The 21,087-nt window shown below is 40.0% G+C and overlaps 3 protein-coding genes across 3 annotated transcripts; all 3 read right to left on the bottom strand.

Annotated features, from left to right (window-relative positions):
- Positions 1 to 3,048: 3,048 nt before the first annotated feature.
- On the bottom strand, positions 3,049 to 7,168 carry LOC116191012 (the record flags this gene model as incomplete). Its single annotated transcript, XM_031520212.1, has 6 exons — positions 3,049 to 3,164; positions 3,318 to 4,090; positions 4,223 to 4,856; positions 5,303 to 5,549; positions 5,921 to 7,044; positions 7,111 to 7,168. Coding segments are annotated over 6 exons (2,952 nt in total), but the record flags the coding sequence as incomplete, so codon positions are not given.
- Positions 7,169 to 9,070: 1,902 nt separating this feature from the next.
- On the bottom strand, positions 9,071 to 13,202 carry LOC116191013 (the record flags this gene model as incomplete). The annotated part of the gene is made up of 6 exons (XM_031520213.1): positions 9,071 to 9,186; positions 9,340 to 10,112; positions 10,245 to 10,878; positions 11,325 to 11,571; positions 11,955 to 13,078; positions 13,145 to 13,202. Coding segments are annotated over 6 exons (2,952 nt in total), but the record flags the coding sequence as incomplete, so codon positions are not given.
- A 1,906-nt stretch (positions 13,203 to 15,108) lies between these two features.
- LOC116191014 lies at positions 15,109 to 19,238 on the bottom strand (the record flags this gene model as incomplete). The annotated part of the gene is made up of 6 exons (XM_031520214.1): positions 15,109 to 15,224; positions 15,378 to 16,150; positions 16,283 to 16,916; positions 17,364 to 17,610; positions 17,991 to 19,114; positions 19,181 to 19,238. Coding segments are annotated over 6 exons (2,952 nt in total), but the record flags the coding sequence as incomplete, so codon positions are not given.
- Positions 19,239 to 21,087: the final 1,849 nt, after the last annotated feature.

The raw sequence follows: 21,087 nt of genomic DNA, 5'->3' as shown, positions 1-21,087 counted from the left end.
TAACACCTGCTTGTTCACCCTTATCTCACCACTATCATTCAACCATTGCAGCTTGTACGGCCTAGGGTGCTTCACCATGGGCAGTCTTATTTTCCACCATTGTTGCACTTGCGACATTATACAACTACCCACCATCAATAATCACACTACATACCTTGTCTTTGATGTAGCACCTAGTGTGAAAGTTCTCTCTCTCTCCCTTCTTCTGCAACTTCTTCACTCCTGTGTTGCAAGCTTAATGCTCTCCTTGCCACCAATGTCAATGCATCTGGAGCTAAATATCCTCTTCGGGAACGTCCTCCAATGGGGGCATGTCATCGGTGTCGGAATCTTCAGTGTCGGTCACAATGTCACCATTGTCTCGCATCACCATGACCCGCTTGTTTGGGCATTGACTTGCTATGTGTCCCCTGCCTTGGCATTTAAAACATTTAATGTCAAGATTCCTGGAGGTAGAAATGTCGGTTTTACCTTGAGGAACATGGCTGGTTGCTTCTTCTCTTTTGCTCGGTTTTCAACATCGACGTGGATTGCTTCTCATCTTTCTTCCACTGATTCGGTTTCCAAGTGGATGTGCTTGGACTTTGGCTTGCACGTGTATTGCCTCTCCTCTTGAACTGGTTCTCAATCTTGATGGCCATGTGCACCATATCCTCCAACTCCACATATGTTTGTAATTCCACGGCATTTTGAATTTCTCGGTTCAAATCCAGCCAAAAATCTTGCCATAGTAGCCTCTCGATCCTCCTCTATGTTAGCTCTAATCATGGCCACTTCCATCTCCTTAAATATTCCTCTACACTCCGGTTACCTTGCCTAAGACTTTGTAACTTATTATACAGCTCCCGGTAGTAATAACTAGGAACAAATCGCTTCCTCATCACCCTTTTCATTTCCTCCCACGTAGCTATAGGTGGCTCTCTATTTCTTCGCCTATTTATCATCAATTGATCCCACCAAACAATTGCATAATCCGAGAATTCAATTGCTGCCACTTTGACTTTCTTCAGCTCGGACTAAACTATAACAATCAAATACAAACTCCACCTTTTTCTCCCACTCAAGGTATGCTCGGGATCACTCTTTCCTTGGAACGATGGGATTTTCATCTTAATACTACCCAAGTTATAATCTTCCCGATTCCTATCTTCTCTAAACGCCCTCCATGTCTCCTATTACTAACAACCGAATCTCGATCATCTTCATCAAAAACCAGCCCCATAAATCTCTTCATCTTCAACCCTCACTTCCCTCGGTTGAACTCTTTCCCTCCTACGTGCATTAGGAGCGTTCGTGGCTGCTCCACACGTTTATTCTCTATCAGATCTATCCGTTCATGAACCTGCTCAAACTCCAACCGCATCACACGCCTCATCTCACTCATCATGGCCTCTAAAAGTATTTTCGAATCAGCCAATTCCGTTGCACCTTCGGGAATACTCTTAGCACTATTGTGAGACATGATTGCTGCAAAATAAAGTTAGAAAGAATGGACCTCACAATTCGCCCCCTTACGTGTTTACACTCAAGAATGTGAATCACTCTACACTCGTGTTTCACTCAACCAAATATGTGGCTTTTAACCCTCTAATATTCTCACCGCTCTTGCCTTTTTCCACTCGACAATTCTCTTTCAGTTCCTTTGGAACTAAAACAAAACAACTCCAAATTTTCCAGCAACAATTCACCAAGAACTCATCAAGGAAAATTAATGATCAAAGGAAATTTCAGGAAGAAAAGAAGCAAGAGAAAAGGTAACTACTATGAAGGATTAAATAAACTAGAATGTTATATGAAATTATGGGATCAGAATCAATGCAGATTACAAAGAACGAGAAATAACAACTTTAGAATGGTCTGATGTAAAAAATTTGGATCAAATTGACAACGATATCTTCTTCTTTTCTTTCGATCTTTTTTTTTTCTCAGCTCAGTATTTTTTTTGGCCGATTTTTTTTTTCAGCTTTTTTTTCAGCTTGTATATTTTTTTTTCAGCCGAAATTTTTTTTTTCAGCCCTTTTTTTTTCTACTAATAATCCACAAAGAACAATTTCGACGAAGCGAAACTCAGCAAATTGAAACAAAAAAGGATAGGATAAACCCGATTTGAAGCCTGATGCTCTGATACCAAATGATGCGATTCCCGCCAAGAATGACGAGACCCGACAACTAAAGGAACCCAAGATCGTTCCACGATCAGATTTGATTGACGAAACCCTCGACCCGTTGTTTACGACAAAAACAAGAAACCTTGGTATAACTGACCTCAACCCGTTGTTTAATGCGAAACAAGAACCTCGGTATATGGGAAGACGCCACAAACGGTAATGGAAAACCGCTTGATAAGTCGATGAAGACGCCACAAACGGTGGTGGAAAGCCGTTTGATAAGTCGATGATGAACGCCACGGAAACTTCCGATAAGTTCGATTAGTTCTTCAAGAACCAAAGAGAATACTCTCACAATTTTCTGAATGTTCCTCTCATTAAAAATTGACTAAGATGAATATATATAGACATAAAGTAATCCTAATATGGTCATATCTCCTCCTATAGATAAGGAAATTAAAACAAGAATATCGATAGAGATATGACATAATCTATAAAGATATAAAATCTAAATACCCCTAGAATATCTCTATGAGATTTAAACTTCAAACAAATCTGATGTTATCTTCTGTTGATCATCAACTGTTCTAGAAGCTTCCTTAAACACTTGCTGAATTTAGCCTTGTCCGGAATCTTCTATAACTTGAATAATGTTGATGGATCTTTGTGGATCACGTGATTCATGTCCAATGGGCCTCCACGAATTTGCTTGAGCCCAAACCTCTTGAATCAGGCCGTTGAGTTCATCTTTAAACTTCTTTGCTCGTGCTCGCGTAATCGGTCCAATTGGAACTTGAACTGGATCCCTTGAAGTCGTGCTACGATTTGCATCATTCCCCTCCTCTTGAAAAGGATTTGTCCTCAAATCATCACCTACATCAAAAGGAAGCAAATCAGAAACATTAAAAGTAGCACTTACATTGTACTCACCAGGTAAGTCTAGTTTATAAGCATTGTCATTGATGCGCTCCAGGACTTGAAAAGGTCCATCTCCTCTTGGAAGCAGTTTGGAACGTCTTTGCGCCGGAAATCTCTCTTTCCTCATATGCAACCAAACCCAATCTCCGGGTTCAAAAATCAGCTTATGACGGCCCTTGTTGGCGTGTTTTGTATACTGCTCCGTTTTTCGCTCAATGTTGAGTCTTGTTTTCTCATGAATCTGCTTGACAAATTCAGCTTTCTTTTTGCCATCTAAATTAACATGCTCAGTCAAAGGTAAAGGAGATAAATCCAATGGAGTTAAAGGATTAAATCCATAAACAACTTCAAATGGTGAAAATTTAGTAGCGGAATGAACAGATCTGTTATAAGCAAACTCAACATGTGGTAAACACTCTTCCCATGTTTTAATGTTTTTTTTTATGATTGCCCTCAACAAAGTAGACAAAGTTCTATTTACTACTTCCGTTTGACCATCAGTTTGTGGGTGACAAGTAGTAGAAAATAACAGCTTAGTACCTAACTTACACCACAAAGTCTTCCAAAAATAGCTCAAGAACTTAGCATCTCTATCCGAAACAATTGTTCTAGGCATGCCATGTAACCTCACAATCTCCCTAAAGAACAAATCAGCAACATGCGAGGCATCATCCGTTTTGTGACATGGAATAAAGTGTGCCATCTTAGAAAATCTATCCACAACCACAAAAATTGAATCTCTCCCACGTTTAGTCCTAGGTAATCCTAACACAAAGTCCGTTGAAATATCAATCCAAGGCTCACTAGGAATTGGTAAAGGAGTATACAAACCGTTAGGCTGCACTCTGGATTTAGCTTGCCTACACGTAATGCATCTACCACAAATTCTCTCAACATCTCTTTTCATATGTGGCCAATAGAAGTGTTCTTGCAAAATAGCTAAAGTCTTTGCTACTCCAAAATGTCCCATTAATCCCCCACCATGTGATTCCTGCACTAATAACTCTCTCAAGGAACAATTTGGCACGCATAACTTATTCTCTCGAAACAGAAAGTCATCATGCCTAAAGAACTTACCACAAGGAATTTTCTCACAAGCTCGATATTCCTCACAAAATTCATGGTCATCAGCATATAAATTTTTAATGTGCTCAAAACCAAGCAATTTTGCATCAAGTGTAGAGAGTAATGCATACCTGCGAGAAAGTGCATCGGCGACCACATTCTCCTTACCTTGCTTATACCGAATGACGTATGGAAACGTCTCAATGAACTCCACCCATCGGGCATGTCTTTTGTTTAGTTTGTGTTGGCCCTTCAAGTGTTTCAAGGACTCATGATCGGTGTGTATCACGAACTCCTTAGGCCATAGGTAGTGCTGCCACGTCTCTAAAGCTCGAACCAATGCATACAACTCTTTATCATAAGTTGGATAGTTTAAGGCTGCACCGCTTAGTTTTTCGCTGAAGTAAGCAATTGGTCGTCCTTCCTGCATGAGAACTGCACCTATACCAACACCTGAAGCATCACATTCAATCTCAAAAGTTTTAGAAAAGTTAGGTAAAGATAATAAAGGAGCGTTGGTCAGCTTCTCTTTGATTAGCTGAAACGCCTTCTCTTGTTCTTCTCCCCATCTAAATCCAACGTTTTTCTTGATCACTTCAGTAAGTGGTGCTGCTATGCTACTAAAGTCCTTCACGAACCGCCGATAGAAACTAGCAAGTCCATGAAAACTACGAACATTACTTACACTTGTGGGACTAGGCCACTCTTGGATTGCACGTACCTTCTCCTCATCAACCTGTATACCTTGTGCACTAACAACAAATCCCAAAAAAACAAGCTTATCGGTGCAAAAAGTACACTTCTTCATATTAGCAAATAACTTTTCCTTCCTAAGCACATCTAAGACAGATTTCAAATGTACCTTATGATCATCTAAGTTTTTGCTGTAAACTAGTATATCATCAAAGTAGACAACCACAAATCTACCTATAAATGCACGCAAAACATGATTCATAAGTCTCATAAAAGTGCTTGGAGCATTAGTCAAACCGAAAGGCATAACTAACCATTCGTACAAACCGTATTTTGTTTTAAAGGCAGTTTTCCATTCATCTCCTTCTTTCATTCTAATCTGATGATAACCACTTTTAAATCAATTTTAGAAAATACACAAGAACCATGTAACTCATCTAACATATCATCTAAGCGAGGAATAGGATGACGATACTTTACCGTTATGTTGTTGATTGCTCGGCAATCAATGCACATTCTCCACGTCCCATCCTTCTTAGGTACAAGTATTACTGGAACAGCGCATGGGCTCAAGCTCTCCCCCACGTACCCTTTCTCTAACAACTCCTTTACCTGCCGTTGAAGCTCCTTTGTCTCCTCAGGATTGCTCCTATAGGCTGGTCGGTTTGGAATTGTCGCACCGGGAACAAAATCAATTTGATGTTCAATCCCTCGGATTGGAGGTAAGCCATGTGGTGTTTCCTCGGGAAAGACATCCTCATACTCCTGCAAAAGAGAAACAACAGAACTAGGAAGAGAGATATCAAGTTCGTTAGTATTGAAAAATGCCTCTTTGTACAAAAGTACAATCATCGGCTGATTTAAAAACATTGCTTGCCTAATTTCTCCCATGTTTGCATAAAAATTCTTTTGTTTTCTCTCTGATTTTCTCTCAATGGCCGAATTTTGATTTTCTTTTTCTCGGCCTCTCTCTGATTTTCACTCTTTTTCTTCTGTTCACTCTCTTTCTTTTGATCACTCTCTTTTTGCAATCTCACTTGATCCTCATATACTTGCTGCGGAGTCAATGGTACAAGAGTGATTGATCGCTGATTAAGTACAAAGGAGTATTTGTTCGTAAAGCCATCATGCTTCACTCGTCTATCAAATTGCCATGGACGCCCTAGCAACAAGTGTCCTGCTTGCATCGGTACTACATCACACAACACTTCATCTTCGTATTTACCGATTCGAAATGCAACTAACACCTGCTTGTTCACCCTTATCTCACCACTATCATTCAACCATTGCAGCTTGTACGGCCTAGGGTGCTTCACCATGGGCAGTCTTAATTTTTCCACCATTGTTGCACTTGCGACATTAGTACAACTACCACCATCAATAATCACACTACATACCTTGTCTTTGATGTAGCACCTAGTGTGAAAGATGTTCTCCCGCTGCACTTCTTCAACTCCTTTTGTTTGCAAGCTTAATGCTCTCCTTGCCACCAATGTCAATGCATCTGGAGCTAAATATTCCTCTTCGGGAACGTCCTCCAATGGGGGCATGTCATCGGTGTCGGAATCTTCAGTGTCGGTCACAATGTCACCATTGTCTCGCATCAGCATGACCCGCTTGTTTGGGCATTGACTTGCTATGTGTCCCCTGCCTTGGCATTTAAAACACTTAATGTCAAGATTCCTGGAGGTAGAAATGTCGGTTTTACCTTGAGGAACATGGCTGGTTGCTTCTCGCTTTTGCTCGGTTTTCAACATCGACGTGGATTGCTTCTCATCTTTCTTCGACTGATTCGGTTTCCAAGTGGATGTGCTTGGACTTTGGCTTGCACGTGTATTGCCTCTCCTCTTGAACTGGTTCTCAATCTTGATGGCCATGTGCACCATATCCTCCAACTCCACATAATGTTGTAATTCCACGGCATTTTGAATTTCTCGGTTCAATCCAGCCAAAAATCTTGCCATAGTAGCCTCTCGATCCTCCTCTATGTTAGCTCTAATCATGGCCACTTCCATCTCCTTAAAATATTCCTCTACACTCCGGTTACCTTGCCTAAGACTTTGTAACTTATTATACAGCTCCCGGTAGTAATAACTAGGAACAAATCGCTTCCTCATCACCCTTTTCATTTCCTCCCACGTAGCTATAGGTGGCTCTCTATTTCTTCGCCTATTTATCATCAATTGATCCCACCAAACAATTGCATAATCCGAGAATTCAATTGCTGCCACTTTGACTTTCTTCAGCTCGGAATAACTATAACAATCAAATACAAACTCCACCTTTTTCTCCCACTCAAGGTATGCTTCGGGATCACTCTTTCCTTGGAACGATGGGATTTTCATCTTAATACTACCCAAGTTATAATCTTCCCGATTCCTATCTTCTCTAAACCGCCCTCCATGTCTCCTATTACTAACAACCGAATCTCGATCATCTTCATCAAAACCAGCCCCATAAATCTCTTCATCTTCAACCCTCACTTCCCTCGGTTGAACTCTTTCCCTCCTACGTGCATTAGGAGCGTTTCGTGGCTGCTCCACACGTTTATTCTCTATCAGATCTATCCGTTCATGAACCTGCTCAAACTCCAACCGCATCACACGCCTCATCTCACTCATCATGGCCTCTAAAAGTATTTTCGAATCAGCCAATTCCGTTGCACCTTCGGGAATACTCTTAGCACTATTGTGAGACATGATTGCTGCAAAATAAAGTTAGAAAGAATGGACCTCACAATTCGCCCCCTTACGTGTTTACACTCAAGAATGTGAATCACTCTACACTCGTGTTTTCACTCAACAAAATATGTGGCTTTTAACCCTCTAATATTCTCACCGCTCTTGCCTTTTTCCACTCGACAATTCTCTTTCAGTTCCTTTGGAACTAAACAAACAACTCCAAATTTTCCAGCAACAATTCACCAAGAACTCATCAAGGAAAATTAATGATCAAAGGAAATTTCAGGAAGAAAAGAAGCAAGAGAAAAGGCAACTACTATGAAGGATTAAATAAACCAGAATGTTATATGAAATTATGGGATTAGAATCAATGCAGATTACAAAGAACGAGAAATAACAACTTTAGAATGGTTTGATGTAAAAAATTTGGATCAAATTTACAACGATGTCTTCTTTCTTTTCTTTCGATCTTTTTTTTTTCTCAGCTCAGTATTTTTTTTGGCCGATTTTTTTTTCAGCTCTTTTTTTTTCAGCTTTGTATATTTTTTTTTTCAGCCGAAATTTTTTTTTTCAGCCCTTTTTTTCTACTAATAATCCACAAAGAACAATTTCGACGAAGCGAAACTCAGCAAATTGAAACAAAAAAGGATAGGATAAACCCGATTTGAAGCCTGATGCTCTGATACCAAATGATGCGATTCCCGCCAAGAATGACGAGACCCGACAACTAAAGGAACCCAAGATCGTTCCACGATCAGATTTGATTGACGAACCCTCGACCCGTTGTTTACGACAAAAACAAGAACCTTGGTATAACTGACCTCAACCCGTTGTTTAATGCGAAACAAGAACCTCGGTATATGGGAAGACGCCACAAACGGTAATGGAAAACCGCTTGATAAGTCGATGAAGACGCCACAAACGGTGGTGGAAAGCCGTTTGATAAGTCGATGATGAACGCCACGGAAACTTCCGATAAGTTCGATTAGTTCTTCAAGAACCAAAGAGAATACTCTCACAATTTTCTGAATGTTCCTCTCATTAAAAATTGACTAAGATGAATATATATAGACATAAAGTAATCCTAATATGGTCATATCTCCTCCTATAGATAAGGAAATTAAAACCAAGAATATCGATAGAGATATGACATAATCTATAAAGATATAAAATCTAAATACCCCTAGAATATCTCTATGAGATTTAAACTTCAAACAAATCTGATGTTATCTTCTGTTGATCATCAACTGTTCTAGAAGCTTCCTTAAACACTTGCTGAATTTAGCCTTGTCCGGAATCTTCTATAACTTGAATAATGTTGATGGATCTTTGTGGATCACGTGATTCATGTCCAATGGGCCTCCACGAATTTGCTTGAGCCCAAACCTCTTGAATCAGGCCGTTGAGTTCATCTTTAAACTTCTTTGCTCGTGCTCGCGTAATCGGTCCAATTGGAACTTGAACTGGATCCCTTGAAGTCGTGCTACGATTTGCATCATTCCCCTCCTCTTGAAAAGGATTTGTCCTCAAATCATCACCTACATCAAAAGGAAGCAAATCAGAAACATTAAAAGTAGCACTTACATTGTACTCACCAGGTAAGTCTAGTTTATAAGCATTGTCATTGATGCGCTCCAGGACTTGAAAAGGTCCATCTCCTCTTGGAAGCAGTTTGGAACGTCTTTGCGCCGGAAATCTCTCTTTCCTCATATGCAACCAAACCCAATCTCCGGGTTCAAAAATCAGCTTATGACGGCCCTTGTTGGCGTGTTTTGTATACTGCTCCGTTTTTCGCTCAATGTTGAGTCTTGTTTTCTCATGAATCTGCTTGACAAATTCAGCTTTCTTTTTGCCATCTAAATTAACATGCTCAGTCAAAGGTAAAGGAGATAAATCCAATGGAGTTAAAGGATTAAATCCATAAACAACTTCAAATGGTGAAAATTTAGTAGCGGAATGAACAGATCTGTTATAAGCAAACTCAACATGTGGTAAACACTCTTCCCATGTTTTAATGTTTTTTTTTATGATTGCCCTCAACAAAGTAGACAAAGTTCTATTTACTACTTCCGTTTGACCATCAGTTTGTGGGTGACAAGTAGTAGAAAATAACAGCTTAGTACCTAACTTACACCACAAAGTCTTCCAAAAATAGCTCAAGAACTTAGCATCTCTATCCGAAACAATTGTTCTAGGCATGCCATGTAACCTCACAATCTCCCTAAAGAACAAATCAGCAACATGCGAGGCATCATCCGTTTTGTGACATGGAATAAAGTGTGCCATCTTAGAAAATCTATCCACAACCACAAAAATTGAATCTCTCCCACGTTTAGTCCTAGGTAATCCTAACACAAAGTCCGTTGAAATATCAATCCAAGGCTCACTAGGAATTGGTAAAGGAGTATACAAACCGTTAGGCTGCACTCTGGATTTAGCTTGCCTACACGTAATGCATCTACCACAAATTCTCTCAACATCTCTTTTCATATGTGGCCAATAGAAGTGTTCTTGCAAAATAGCTAAAGTCTTTGCTACTCCAAAATGTCCCATTAATCCCCCACCATGTGATTCCTGCACTAATAACTCTCTCAAGGAACAATTTGGCACGCATAACTTATTCTCTCGAAACAGAAAGTCATCATGCCTAAAGAACTTACCACAAGGAATTTTCTCACAAGCTCGATATTCCTCACAAAATTCATGGTCATCAGCATATAAATTTTTAATGTGCTCAAAACCAAGCAATTTTGCATCAAGTGTAGAGAGTAATGCATACCTGCGAGAAAGTGCATCGGCGACCACATTCTCCTTACCTTGCTTATACCGAATGACGTATGGAAACGTCTCAATGAACTCCACCCATCGGGCATGTCTTTTGTTTAGTTTGTGTTGGCCCTTCAAGTGTTTCAAGGACTCATGATCGGTGTGTATCACGAACTCCTTAGGCCATAGGTAGTGCTGCCACGTCTCTAAAGCTCGAACCAATGCATACAACTCTTTATCATAAGTTGGATAGTTTAAGGCTGCACCGCTTAGTTTTTCGCTGAAGTAAGCAATTGGTCGTCCTTCCTGCATGAGAACTGCACCTATACCAACACCTGAAGCATCACATTCAATCTCAAAAGTTTTAGAAAAGTTAGGTAAAGATAATAAAGGAGCGTTGGTCAGCTTCTCTTTGATTAGCTGAAACGCCTTCTCTTGTTCTTCTCCCCATCTAAATCCAACGTTTTTCTTGATCACTTCAGTAAGTGGTGCTGCTATGCTACTAAAGTCCTTCACGAACCGCCGATAGAAACTAGCAAGTCCATGAAAACTACGAACATTACTTACACTTGTGGGACTAGGCCACTCTTGGATTGCACGTACCTTCTCCTCATCAACCTGTATACCTTGTGCACTAACAACAAATCCCAAAAAAACAAGCTTATCGGTGCAAAAAGTACACTTCTTCATATTAGCAAATAACTTTTCCTTCCTAAGCACATCTAAGACAGATTTCAAATGTACCTTATGATCATCTAAGTTTTTGCTGTAAACTAGTATATCATCAAAGTAGACAACCACAAATCTACCTATAAATGCACGCAAAACATGATTCATAAGTCTCATAAAAGTGCTTGGAGCATTAGTCAAACCGAAAGGCATAACTAACCATTCGTACAAACCGTATTTTGTTTTAAAGGCAGTTTTCCATTCATCTCCTTCTTTCATTCTAATCTGATGATAACCACTTTTAAATCAATTTTAGAAAATACACAAGAACCATGTAACTCATCTAACATATCATCTAAGCGAGGAATAGGATGACGATACTTTACCGTTATGTTGTTGATTGCTCGGCAATCAATGCACATTCTCCACGTCCCATCCTTCTTAGGTACAAGTATTACTGGAACAGCGCATGGGCTCAAGCTCTCCCCCACGTACCCTTTCTCTAACAACTCCTTTACCTGCCGTTGAAGCTCCTTTGTCTCCTCAGGATTGCTCCTATAGGCTGGTCGGTTTGGAATTGTCGCACCGGGAACAAAATCAATTTGATGTTCAATCCCTCGGATTGGAGGTAAGCCATGTGGTGTTTCCTCGGGAAAGACATCCTCATACTCCTGCAAAAGAGAAACAACAGAACTAGGAAGAGAGATATCAAGTTCGTTAGTATTGAAAAATGCCTCTTTGTACAAAAGTACAATCATCGGCTGATTTAAAAACATTGCTTGCCTAATTTCTCCCATGTTTGCATAAAAATTCTTTTGTTTTCTCTCTGATTTTCTCTCAATGGCCGAATTTTGATTTTCTTTTTTCTCTCATTTTTCTCGGCCTCTCTCTGATTTTCACTCTTTTTCTTCTGTTCACTCTCTTTCTTTTGATCACTCTCTTTTTGCAATCTCACTTGATCCTCATATACTTGCTGCGGAGTCAATGGTACAAGAGTGATTGATCGCTGATTAAGTACAAAGGAGTATTTGTTCGTAAAGCCATCATGCTTCACTCGTCTATCAAATTGCCATGGACGCCCTAGCAACAAGTGTCCTGCTTGCATCGGTACTACATCACACAACACTTCATCTTCGTATTTACCGATTCGAAATGCAACTAACACCTGCTTGTTCACCCTTATCTCACCACTATCATTCAACCATTGCAGCTTGTACGGCCTAGGGTGCTTCACCATGGGCAGTCTTAATTTTTCCACCATTGTTGCACTTGCGACATTAGTACAACTACCACCATCAATAATCACACTACATACCTTGTCTTTGATGTAGCACCTAGTGTGAAAGATGTTCTCCCGCTGCACTTCTTCAACTCCTTTTGTTTGCAAGCTTAATGCTCTCCTTGCCACCAATGTCAATGCATCTGGAGCTAAATATTCCTCTTCGGGAACGTCCTCCAATGGGGGCATGTCATCGGTGTCGGAATCTTCAGTGTCGGTCACAATGTCACCATTGTCTCGCATCAGCATGACCCGCTTGTTTGGGCATTGACTTGCTATGTGTCCCCTGCCTTGGCATTTAAAACACTTAATGTCAAGATTCCTGGAGGTAGAAATGTCGGTTTTACCTTGAGGAACATGGCTGGTTGCTTCTCGCTTTTGCTCGGTTTTCAACATCGACGTGGATTGCTTCTCATCTTTCTTCGACTGATTCGGTTTCCAAGTGGATGTGCTTGGACTTTGGCTTGCACGTGTATTGCCTCTCCTCTTGAACTGGTTCTCAATCTTGATGGCCATGTGCACCATATCCTCCAACTCCACATAATGTTGTAATTCCACGGCATTTTGAATTTCTCGGTTCAATCCAGCCAAAAATCTTGCCATAGTAGCCTCTCGATCCTCCTCTATGTTAGCTCTAATCATGGCCACTTCCATCTCCTTAAAATATTCCTCTACACTCCGGTTACCTTGCCTAAGACTTTGTAACTTATTATACAGCTCCCGGTAGTAATAACTAGGAACAAATCGCTTCCTCATCACCCTTTTCATTTCCTCCCACGTAGCTATAGGTGGCTCTCTATTTCTTCGCCTATTTATCATCAATTGATCCCACCAAACAATTGCATAATCCGAGAATTCAATTGCTGCCACTTTGACTTTCTTCAGCTCGGAATAACTATAACAATCAAATACAAACTCCACCTTTTTCTCCCACTCAAGGTATGCTTCGGGATCACTCTTTCCTTGGAACGATGGGATTTTCATCTTAATACTACCCAAGTTATAATCTTCCCGATTCCTATCTTCTCTAAACCGCCCTCCATGTCTCCTATTACTAACAACCGAATCTCGATCATCTTCATCAAAACCAGCCCCATAAATCTCTTCATCTTCAACCCTCACTTCCCTCGGTTGAACTCTTTCCCTCCTACGTGCATTAGGAGCGTTTCGTGGCTGCTCCACACGTTTATTCTCTATCAGATCTATCCGTTCATGAACCTGCTCAAACTCCAACCGCATCACACGCCTCATCTCACTCATCATGGCCTCTAAAAGTATTTTCGAATCAGCCAATTCCGTTGCACCTTCGGGAATACTCTTAGCACTATTGTGAGACATGATTGCTGCAAAATAAAGTTAGAAAGAATGGACCTCACAATTCGCCCCCTTACGTGTTTACACTCAAGAATGTGAATCACTCTACACTCGTGTTTTCACTCAACAAAATATGTGGCTTTTAACCCTCTAATATTCTCACCGCTCTTGCCTTTTTCCACTCGACAATTCTCTTTCAGTTCCTTTGGAACTAAACAAACAACTCCAAATTTTCCAGCAACAATTCACCAAGAACTCATCAAGGAAAATTAATGATCAAAGGAAATTTCAGGAAGAAAAGAAGCAAGAGAAAAGGTAACTACTGTGAAGGATTAAATAAACTAGAATGTTATATGAAATTATGGGATCAGAATCAATGCAGATTACAAAGAACGAGAAATAACAACTTTAGAATGGTCTGATGTAAAAAATTTGGATCAAATTGACAACGATATCTTCTTTCTTTTCTTTCGATCTTTTTTTTTTCTCAGCTCAGTATTTTTTTTTGGCCGATTTTTTTTTTCAGCTCTTTTTTTTTCAGCTTTGTATATTTTTTTTTTCAGCCGAAATTTTTTTTTTCAGCCCTTTTTTTTTCTACTAATAATCCACAAAGAACAATTTCGACGAAGCGAAACTCAGCAAATTGAAACAAAAAAGGATAGGATAAACCCGATTTGAAGCCTGATGCTCTGATACCAAATGATGCGATTCCCGCCAAGAATGACGAGACCCGACAACTAAAGGAACCCAAGATCGTTCCACGATCAGATTTGATTGACGAACCCTCGACCCGTTGTTTACGACAAAAACAAGAACCTTGGTATAACTGACCTCAACCCGTTGTTTAATGCGAAACAAGAACCTCGGTATATGGGAAGACGCCACAAACGGTAATGGAAAACCGCTTGATAAGTCGATGAAGACGCCACAAACGGTGGTGGAAAGCCGTTTGATAAGTCGATGATGAACGCCACGGAAACTTCCGATAAGTTCGATTAGTTCTTCAAGAACCAAAGAGAATACTCTCACAATTTTCTGAATGTTCCTCTCATTAAAAATTGACTAAGATGAATATATATAGACATAAAGTAATCCTAATATGGTCATATCTCCTCCTATAGATAAGGAAATTAAAACCAAGAATATCGATAGAGATATGACATAATCTATAAAGATATAAAATCTAAATACCCCTAGAATATCTCTATGAGATTTAAACTTCAAACAAATCTGATGTTATCTTCTGTTGATCATCAACTGTTCTAGAAGCTTCCTTAAACACTTGCTGAATTTAGCCTTGTCCGGAATCTTCTATAACTTGAATAATGTTGATGGATCTTTGTGGATCACGTGATTCATGTCCAATGGGCCTCCACGAATTTGCTTGAGCCCAAACCTCTTGAATCAGGCCGTTGAGTTCATCTTTAAACTTCTTTGCTCGTGCTCGCGTAATCGGTCCAATTGGAACTTGAACTGGATCCCTTGAAGTCGTGCTACGATTTGCATCATTCCCCTCCTCTTGAAAAGGATTTGTCCTCAAATCATCACCTACATCAAAAGGAAGCAAATCAGAAACATTAAAAGTAGCACTTACATTGTACTCACCAGGTAAGTCTAGTTTATAAGCATTGTCATTGATGCGCTCCAGGACTTGAAAAGGTCCATCTCCTCTTGGAAGCAGTTTGGAACGTCTTTGCGCCGGAAATCTCTCTTTCCTCATATGCAACCAAACCCAATCTCCGGGTTCAAAAATCAGCTTATGACGGCCCTTGTTGGCGTGTTTTGTATACTGCTCCGTTTTTCGCTCAATGTTGAGTCTTGTTTTCTCATGAATCTGCTTGACAAATTCAGCTTTCTTTTTGCCATCTAAATTAACATGCTCAGTCAAAGGTAAAGGAGATAAATCCAATGGAGTTAAAGGATTAAATCCATAAACAACTTCAAATGGTGAAAATTTAGTAGCGGAATGAACAGATCTGTTATAAGCAAACTCAACATGTGGTAAACACTCTTCCCATGTTTTAATGTTTTTTTTTATGATTGCCCTCAACAAAGTAGACAAAGTTCTATTTACTACTTCCGTTTGACCATCAGTTTGTGGGTGACAAGTAGTAGAAAATAACAGCTTAGTACCTAACTTACACCACAAAGTCTTCCAAAAATAGCTCAAGAACTTAGCATCTCTATCCGAAACAATTGTTCTAGGCATGCCATGTAACCTCACAATCTCCCTAAAGAACAAATCAGCAACATGCGAGGCATCATCCGTTTTGTGACATGGAATAAAGTGTGCCATCTTAGAAAATCTATCCACAACCACAAAAATTGAATCTCTCCCACGTTTAGTCCTAGGTAATCCTAACACAAAGTCCGTTGAAATATCAATCCAAGGCTCACTAGGAATTGGTAAAGGAGTATACAAACCGTTAGGCTGCACTCTGGATTTAGCTTGCCTACACGTAATGCATCTACCACAAATTCTCTCAACATCTCTTTTCATATGTGGCCAATAGAAGTGTTCTTGCAAAATAGCTAAAGTCTTTGCTACTCCAAAATGTCCCATTAATCCCCCACCATGTGATTCCTGCACTAATAACTCTCTCAAGGAACAATTTGGCACGCATAACTTATTCTCTCGAAACAGAAAGTCATCATGCCTAAAGAACTTACCACAAGGAATTTTCTCACAAGCTCGATATTCCTCACAAAATTCATGGTCATCAGCATATAAATTTTTAATGTGCTCAAAACCAAGCAATTTTGCATCAAGTGTAGAGAGTAATGCATACCTGCGAGAAAGTGCATCGGCGACCACATTCTCCTTACCTTGCTTATACCGAATGACGTATGGAAACGTCTCAATGAACTCCACCCATCGGGCATGTCTTTTGTTTAGTTTGTGTTGGCCCTTCAAGTGTTTCAAGGACTCATGATCGGTGTGTATCACGAACTCCTTAGGCCATAGGTAGTGCTGCCACGTCTCTAAAGCTCGAACCAATGCATACAACTCTTTATCATAAGTTGGATAGTTTAAGGCTGCACCGCTTAGTTTTTCGCTGAAGTAAGCAATTGGTCGTCCTTCCTGCATGAGAACTGCACCTATACCAACACCTGAAGCATCACATTCAATCTCAAAAGTTTTAGAAAAGTTAGGTAAAGATAATAAAGGAGCGTTGGTCAGCTTCTCTTTGATTAGCTGAAACGCCTTCTCTTGTTCTTCTCCCCATCTAAATCCAACGTTTTTCTTGATCACTTCAGTAAGTGGTGCTGCTATGCTACTAAAGTCCTTCACGAACCGCCGATAGAAACTAGCAAGTCCATGAAAACTACGAACATTACTTACACTTGTGGGACTAGGCCACTCTTGGATTGCACGTACCTTCTCCTCATCAACCTGTATACCTTGTGCACTAACAACAAATCCCAAAAAAACAAGCTTATCGGTGCAAAAAGTACACTTCTTCATATTAGCAAATAACTTTTCCTTCCTAAGCACATCTAAGACAGATTTCAAATGTACCTTATGATCATCTAAGTTTTTGCTGTAAACTAGTATATCATCAAAGTAGACAACCACAAATCTACCTATAAATGCACGCAAAACATGATTCATAAGTCTCATAAAAGTGCTTGGAGCATTAGTCAAACCGAAAGGCATAACTAACCATTCGTACAAACCGTATTTTGTTTTAAAGGCAGTTTTCCATTCATCTCCTTCTTTCATTCTAATCTGATGATAACCACTTTTTAAATCAATTTTAGAAAATACACAAGAACCATGTAACTCATCTAACATATCATCTAAGCGAGGAATAGGATGACGATACTTTACCGTTATGTTGTTGATTGCTCGGCAATCAATGCACATTCTCCACGTCCCATCCTTCTTAGGTACAAGTATTACTGGAACAGCGCATGGGCTCAAGCTCTCCCCCACGTACCCTTTCTCTAACAACTCCTTTACCTGCCGTTGAAGCTCCTTTGTCTCCTCAGGATTGCTCCTATAGGCTGGTCGGTTTGGAATTGTCGCACCGGGAACAAAATCAATTTGATGTTCAATCCCTCGGATTGGAGGTAAGCCATGTGGTGTTTCCTCGGGAAAGACATCCTCATACTCCTGCAAAAGAGAAACAACAGAACTAGGAAGAGAGATATCAAGTTCGTTAGTATTGAAAAATGCCTCTTTGTACAAAAGTACAATCATCGGCTGATTTAAAAACATTGCTTGCCTAATTTCTCCCATGTTTGCATAAAAATTCTTTTGTTTTCTCTCTGATTTTCTCTCAATGGCCGAATTTTGATTTTCTTTTTTCTCTTTTTCTCGGCCTCTCTCTGATTTTCACTCTTTTTCTTCTGTTCACTCTCTTTCTTTTGATCACTCTCTTTTTGCAATCTCACTTGATCCTCATATACTTGCTGCGGAGTCAATGGTACAAGAGTGATTGATCGCTGATTAAGTACAAAGGAGTATTTGTTCGTAAAGCCATCATGCTTCACTCGTCTATCAAATTGCCATGGACGCCCTAGCAACAAGTGTCCTGCTTGCATCGGTACTACATCACACAACACTTCATCTTCGTATTTACCGATTCGAAATGCAACTAACACCTGCTTGTTCACCCTTATCTCACCACTATCATTCAACCATTGCAGCTTGTACGGCCTAGGGTGCTTCACCATGGGCAGTCTTAATTTTTCCACCATTGTTGCACTTGCGACATTAGTACAACTACCACCATCAATAATCACACTACATACCTTGTCTTTGATGTAGCACCTAGTGTGAAAGATGTTCTCCCGCTGCACTTCTTCAACTCCTTTTGTTTGCAAGCTTAATGCTCTCCTTGCCACCAATGTCAATGCATCTGGAGCTAAATATTCCTCTTCGGGAACGTCCTCCAATGGGGGCATGTCATCGGTGTCGGAATCTTCAGTGTCGGTCACAATGTCACCATTGTCTCGCATCAGCATGACCCGCTTGTTTGGGCATTGACTTGCTATGTGTCCCCTGCCTTGGCATTTAAAACACTTAATGTCAAGATTCCTGGAGGTAGAAATGTCGGTTTTACCTTGAGGAACATGGCTGGTTGCTTCTCGCTTTTGCTCGGTTTTCAACATCGACGTGGATTGCTTCTCATCTTTCTTCGACTGATTCGGTTTCCAAGTGGATGTGCTTGGACTTTGGCTTGCACGTGTATTGCCTCTCCTCTTGAACTGGTTCTCAATCTTGATGGCCATGTGCACCATATCCTCCAACTCCACATAATGTTGTAATTCCACGGCATTTTGAATTTCTCGGTTCAATCCAGCCAAAAATCTTGCCATAGTAGCCTCTCGATCCTCCTCTATGTTAGCTCTAATCATGGCCACTTCCATCTCCTTAAAATATTCCTCTACACTCCGGTTACCTTGCCTAAGACTTTGTAACTTATTATACAGCTCCCGGTAGTAATAACTAGGAACAAATCGCTTCCTCATCACCCTTTTCATTTCCTCCCACGTAGCTATAGGTGGCTCTCTATTTCTTCGCCTATTTATCATCAATTGATCCCACCAAACAATTGCATAATCCGAGAATTCAATTGCTGCCACTTTGACTTTCTTCAGCTCGGAATAACTATAACAATCAAATACAAACTCCACCTTTTTCTCCCACTCAAGGTATGCTTCGGGATCACTCTTTCCTTGGAACGATGGGATTTTCATCTTAATACTACCCAAGTTATAATCTTCCCGATTCCTATCTTCTCTAAACCGCCCTCCATGTCTCCTATTACTAACAACCGAATCTCGATCATCTTCATCAAAACCAGCCCCATAAATCTCTTCATCTTCAACCCTCACTTCCCTCGGTTGAACTCTTTCCCTCCTACGTGCATTAGGAGCGTTTCGTGGCTGCTCCACACGTTTATTCTCTATCAGATCTATCCGTTCATGAACCTGCTCAAACTCCAACCGCATCACACGCCTCATCTCACTCATCATGGCCTCTAAAAGTATTTTCGAATCAGCCAATTCCGTTGCACCTTCGGGAATACTCTTAGCACTATTGTGAGACATGATTGCTGCAAAATAAAGTTAGAAAGAATGGACCTCACAATTCGCCCCCTTACGTGTTTACACTCAAGAATGTGAATCACTCTACACTCGTGTTTTCACTCAACAAAATATGTGGCTTTTAACCCTCTAATATTCTCACCGCTCTTGCCTTTTTCCACTCGACAATTCTCTTTCAGTTCCTTTGGAACTAAACAAACAACTCCAAATTTTCCAGCAACAATTCACCAAGAACTCATCAAGGAAAATTAATGATCAAAGGAAATTTCAGGAAGAAAAGAAGCAAGAGAAAAGGTAACTACTGTGAAGGATTAAATAAACTAGAATGTTATATGAAATTATGGGATCAGAATCAATGCAGATTACAAAGAACGAGAAATAACAACTTTAGAATGGTCTGATGTAAAAAATTTGGATCAAATTGACAACGATATCTTCTTTCTTTTCTTTCGATCTTTTTTTTTTCTCAGCTCAGTATTTTTTTTTGGCCGATTTTTTTTTTCAGCTCTTTTTTTTTCAGCTTGTATATTTTTTTTTTCAGCCGAAATTTTTTTTTTCAGCCCTTTTTTTTTCTACTAATAATCCACAAAGAACAATTTCGACGAAGCGAAACTCAGCAAATTGAAACAAAAAAGGATAGGATAAACCCGATTTGAAGCCTGATGCTCTGATACCAAATGATGCGATTCCCGCCAAGAATGACGAGACCCGACAACTAAAGGAACCCAAGATCGTTCCACGATCAGATTTGATTGACGAACCCTCGACCCGTTGTTTACGACAAAAACAAGAACCTTGGTATAACTGACCTCAACCCGTTGTTTAATGCGAAACAAGAACCTCGGTATATGGGAAGACGCCACAAACGGTAATGGAAAACCGCTTGATAAGTCGATGAAGACGCCACAAACGGTGGTGGAAAGCCGTTTGATAAGTCGATGATGAACGCCACGGAAACTTCCGATAAGTTCGATTAGTTCTTCAAGAACCAAAGAGAATACTCTCACAATTTTCTGAATGTTCCTCTCATTAAAAATTGACTAAGATGAATATATATAGACATAAAGTAATCCTAATATGGTCATATCTCCTCCTATAGATAAGGAAATTAAAACCAAGAATATCGATAGAGATATGACATAATCTATAAAGATATAAAATCTAAATACCCCTAGAATATCTCTATGAGATTTAAACTTCAAACAAATCTGATGTTATCTTCTGTTGATCATCAACTGTTCTAGAAGCTTCCTTAAACACTTGCTGAATTTAGCCTTGTCCGGAATCTTCTATAACTTGAATAATGTTGATGGATCTTTGTGGATCACGTGATTCATGTCCAATGGGCCTCCACGAATTTGCTTGAGCCCAAACCTCTTGAATCAGGCCGTTGAGTTCATCTTTAAACTTCTTTGCTCGTGCTCGCGTAATCGGTCCAATTGGAACTTGAACTGGATCCCTTGAAGTCGTGCTACGATTTGCATCATTCCCCTCCTCTTGAAAAGGATTTGTCCTCAAATCATCACCTACATCAAAA

The sequence above is a fragment of the Punica granatum genome, unplaced genomic scaffold (assembly GCF_007655135.1).
Source record: "Punica granatum isolate Tunisia-2019 unplaced genomic scaffold, ASM765513v2 Contig00542, whole genome shotgun sequence".
Classification (NCBI taxonomy): Eukaryota; Viridiplantae; Streptophyta; class Magnoliopsida; order Myrtales; family Lythraceae; genus Punica; species Punica granatum.
Note: the sequence above shows the minus strand (reverse complement) of the source record. Positions and strands in the feature narration are given on the sequence as shown.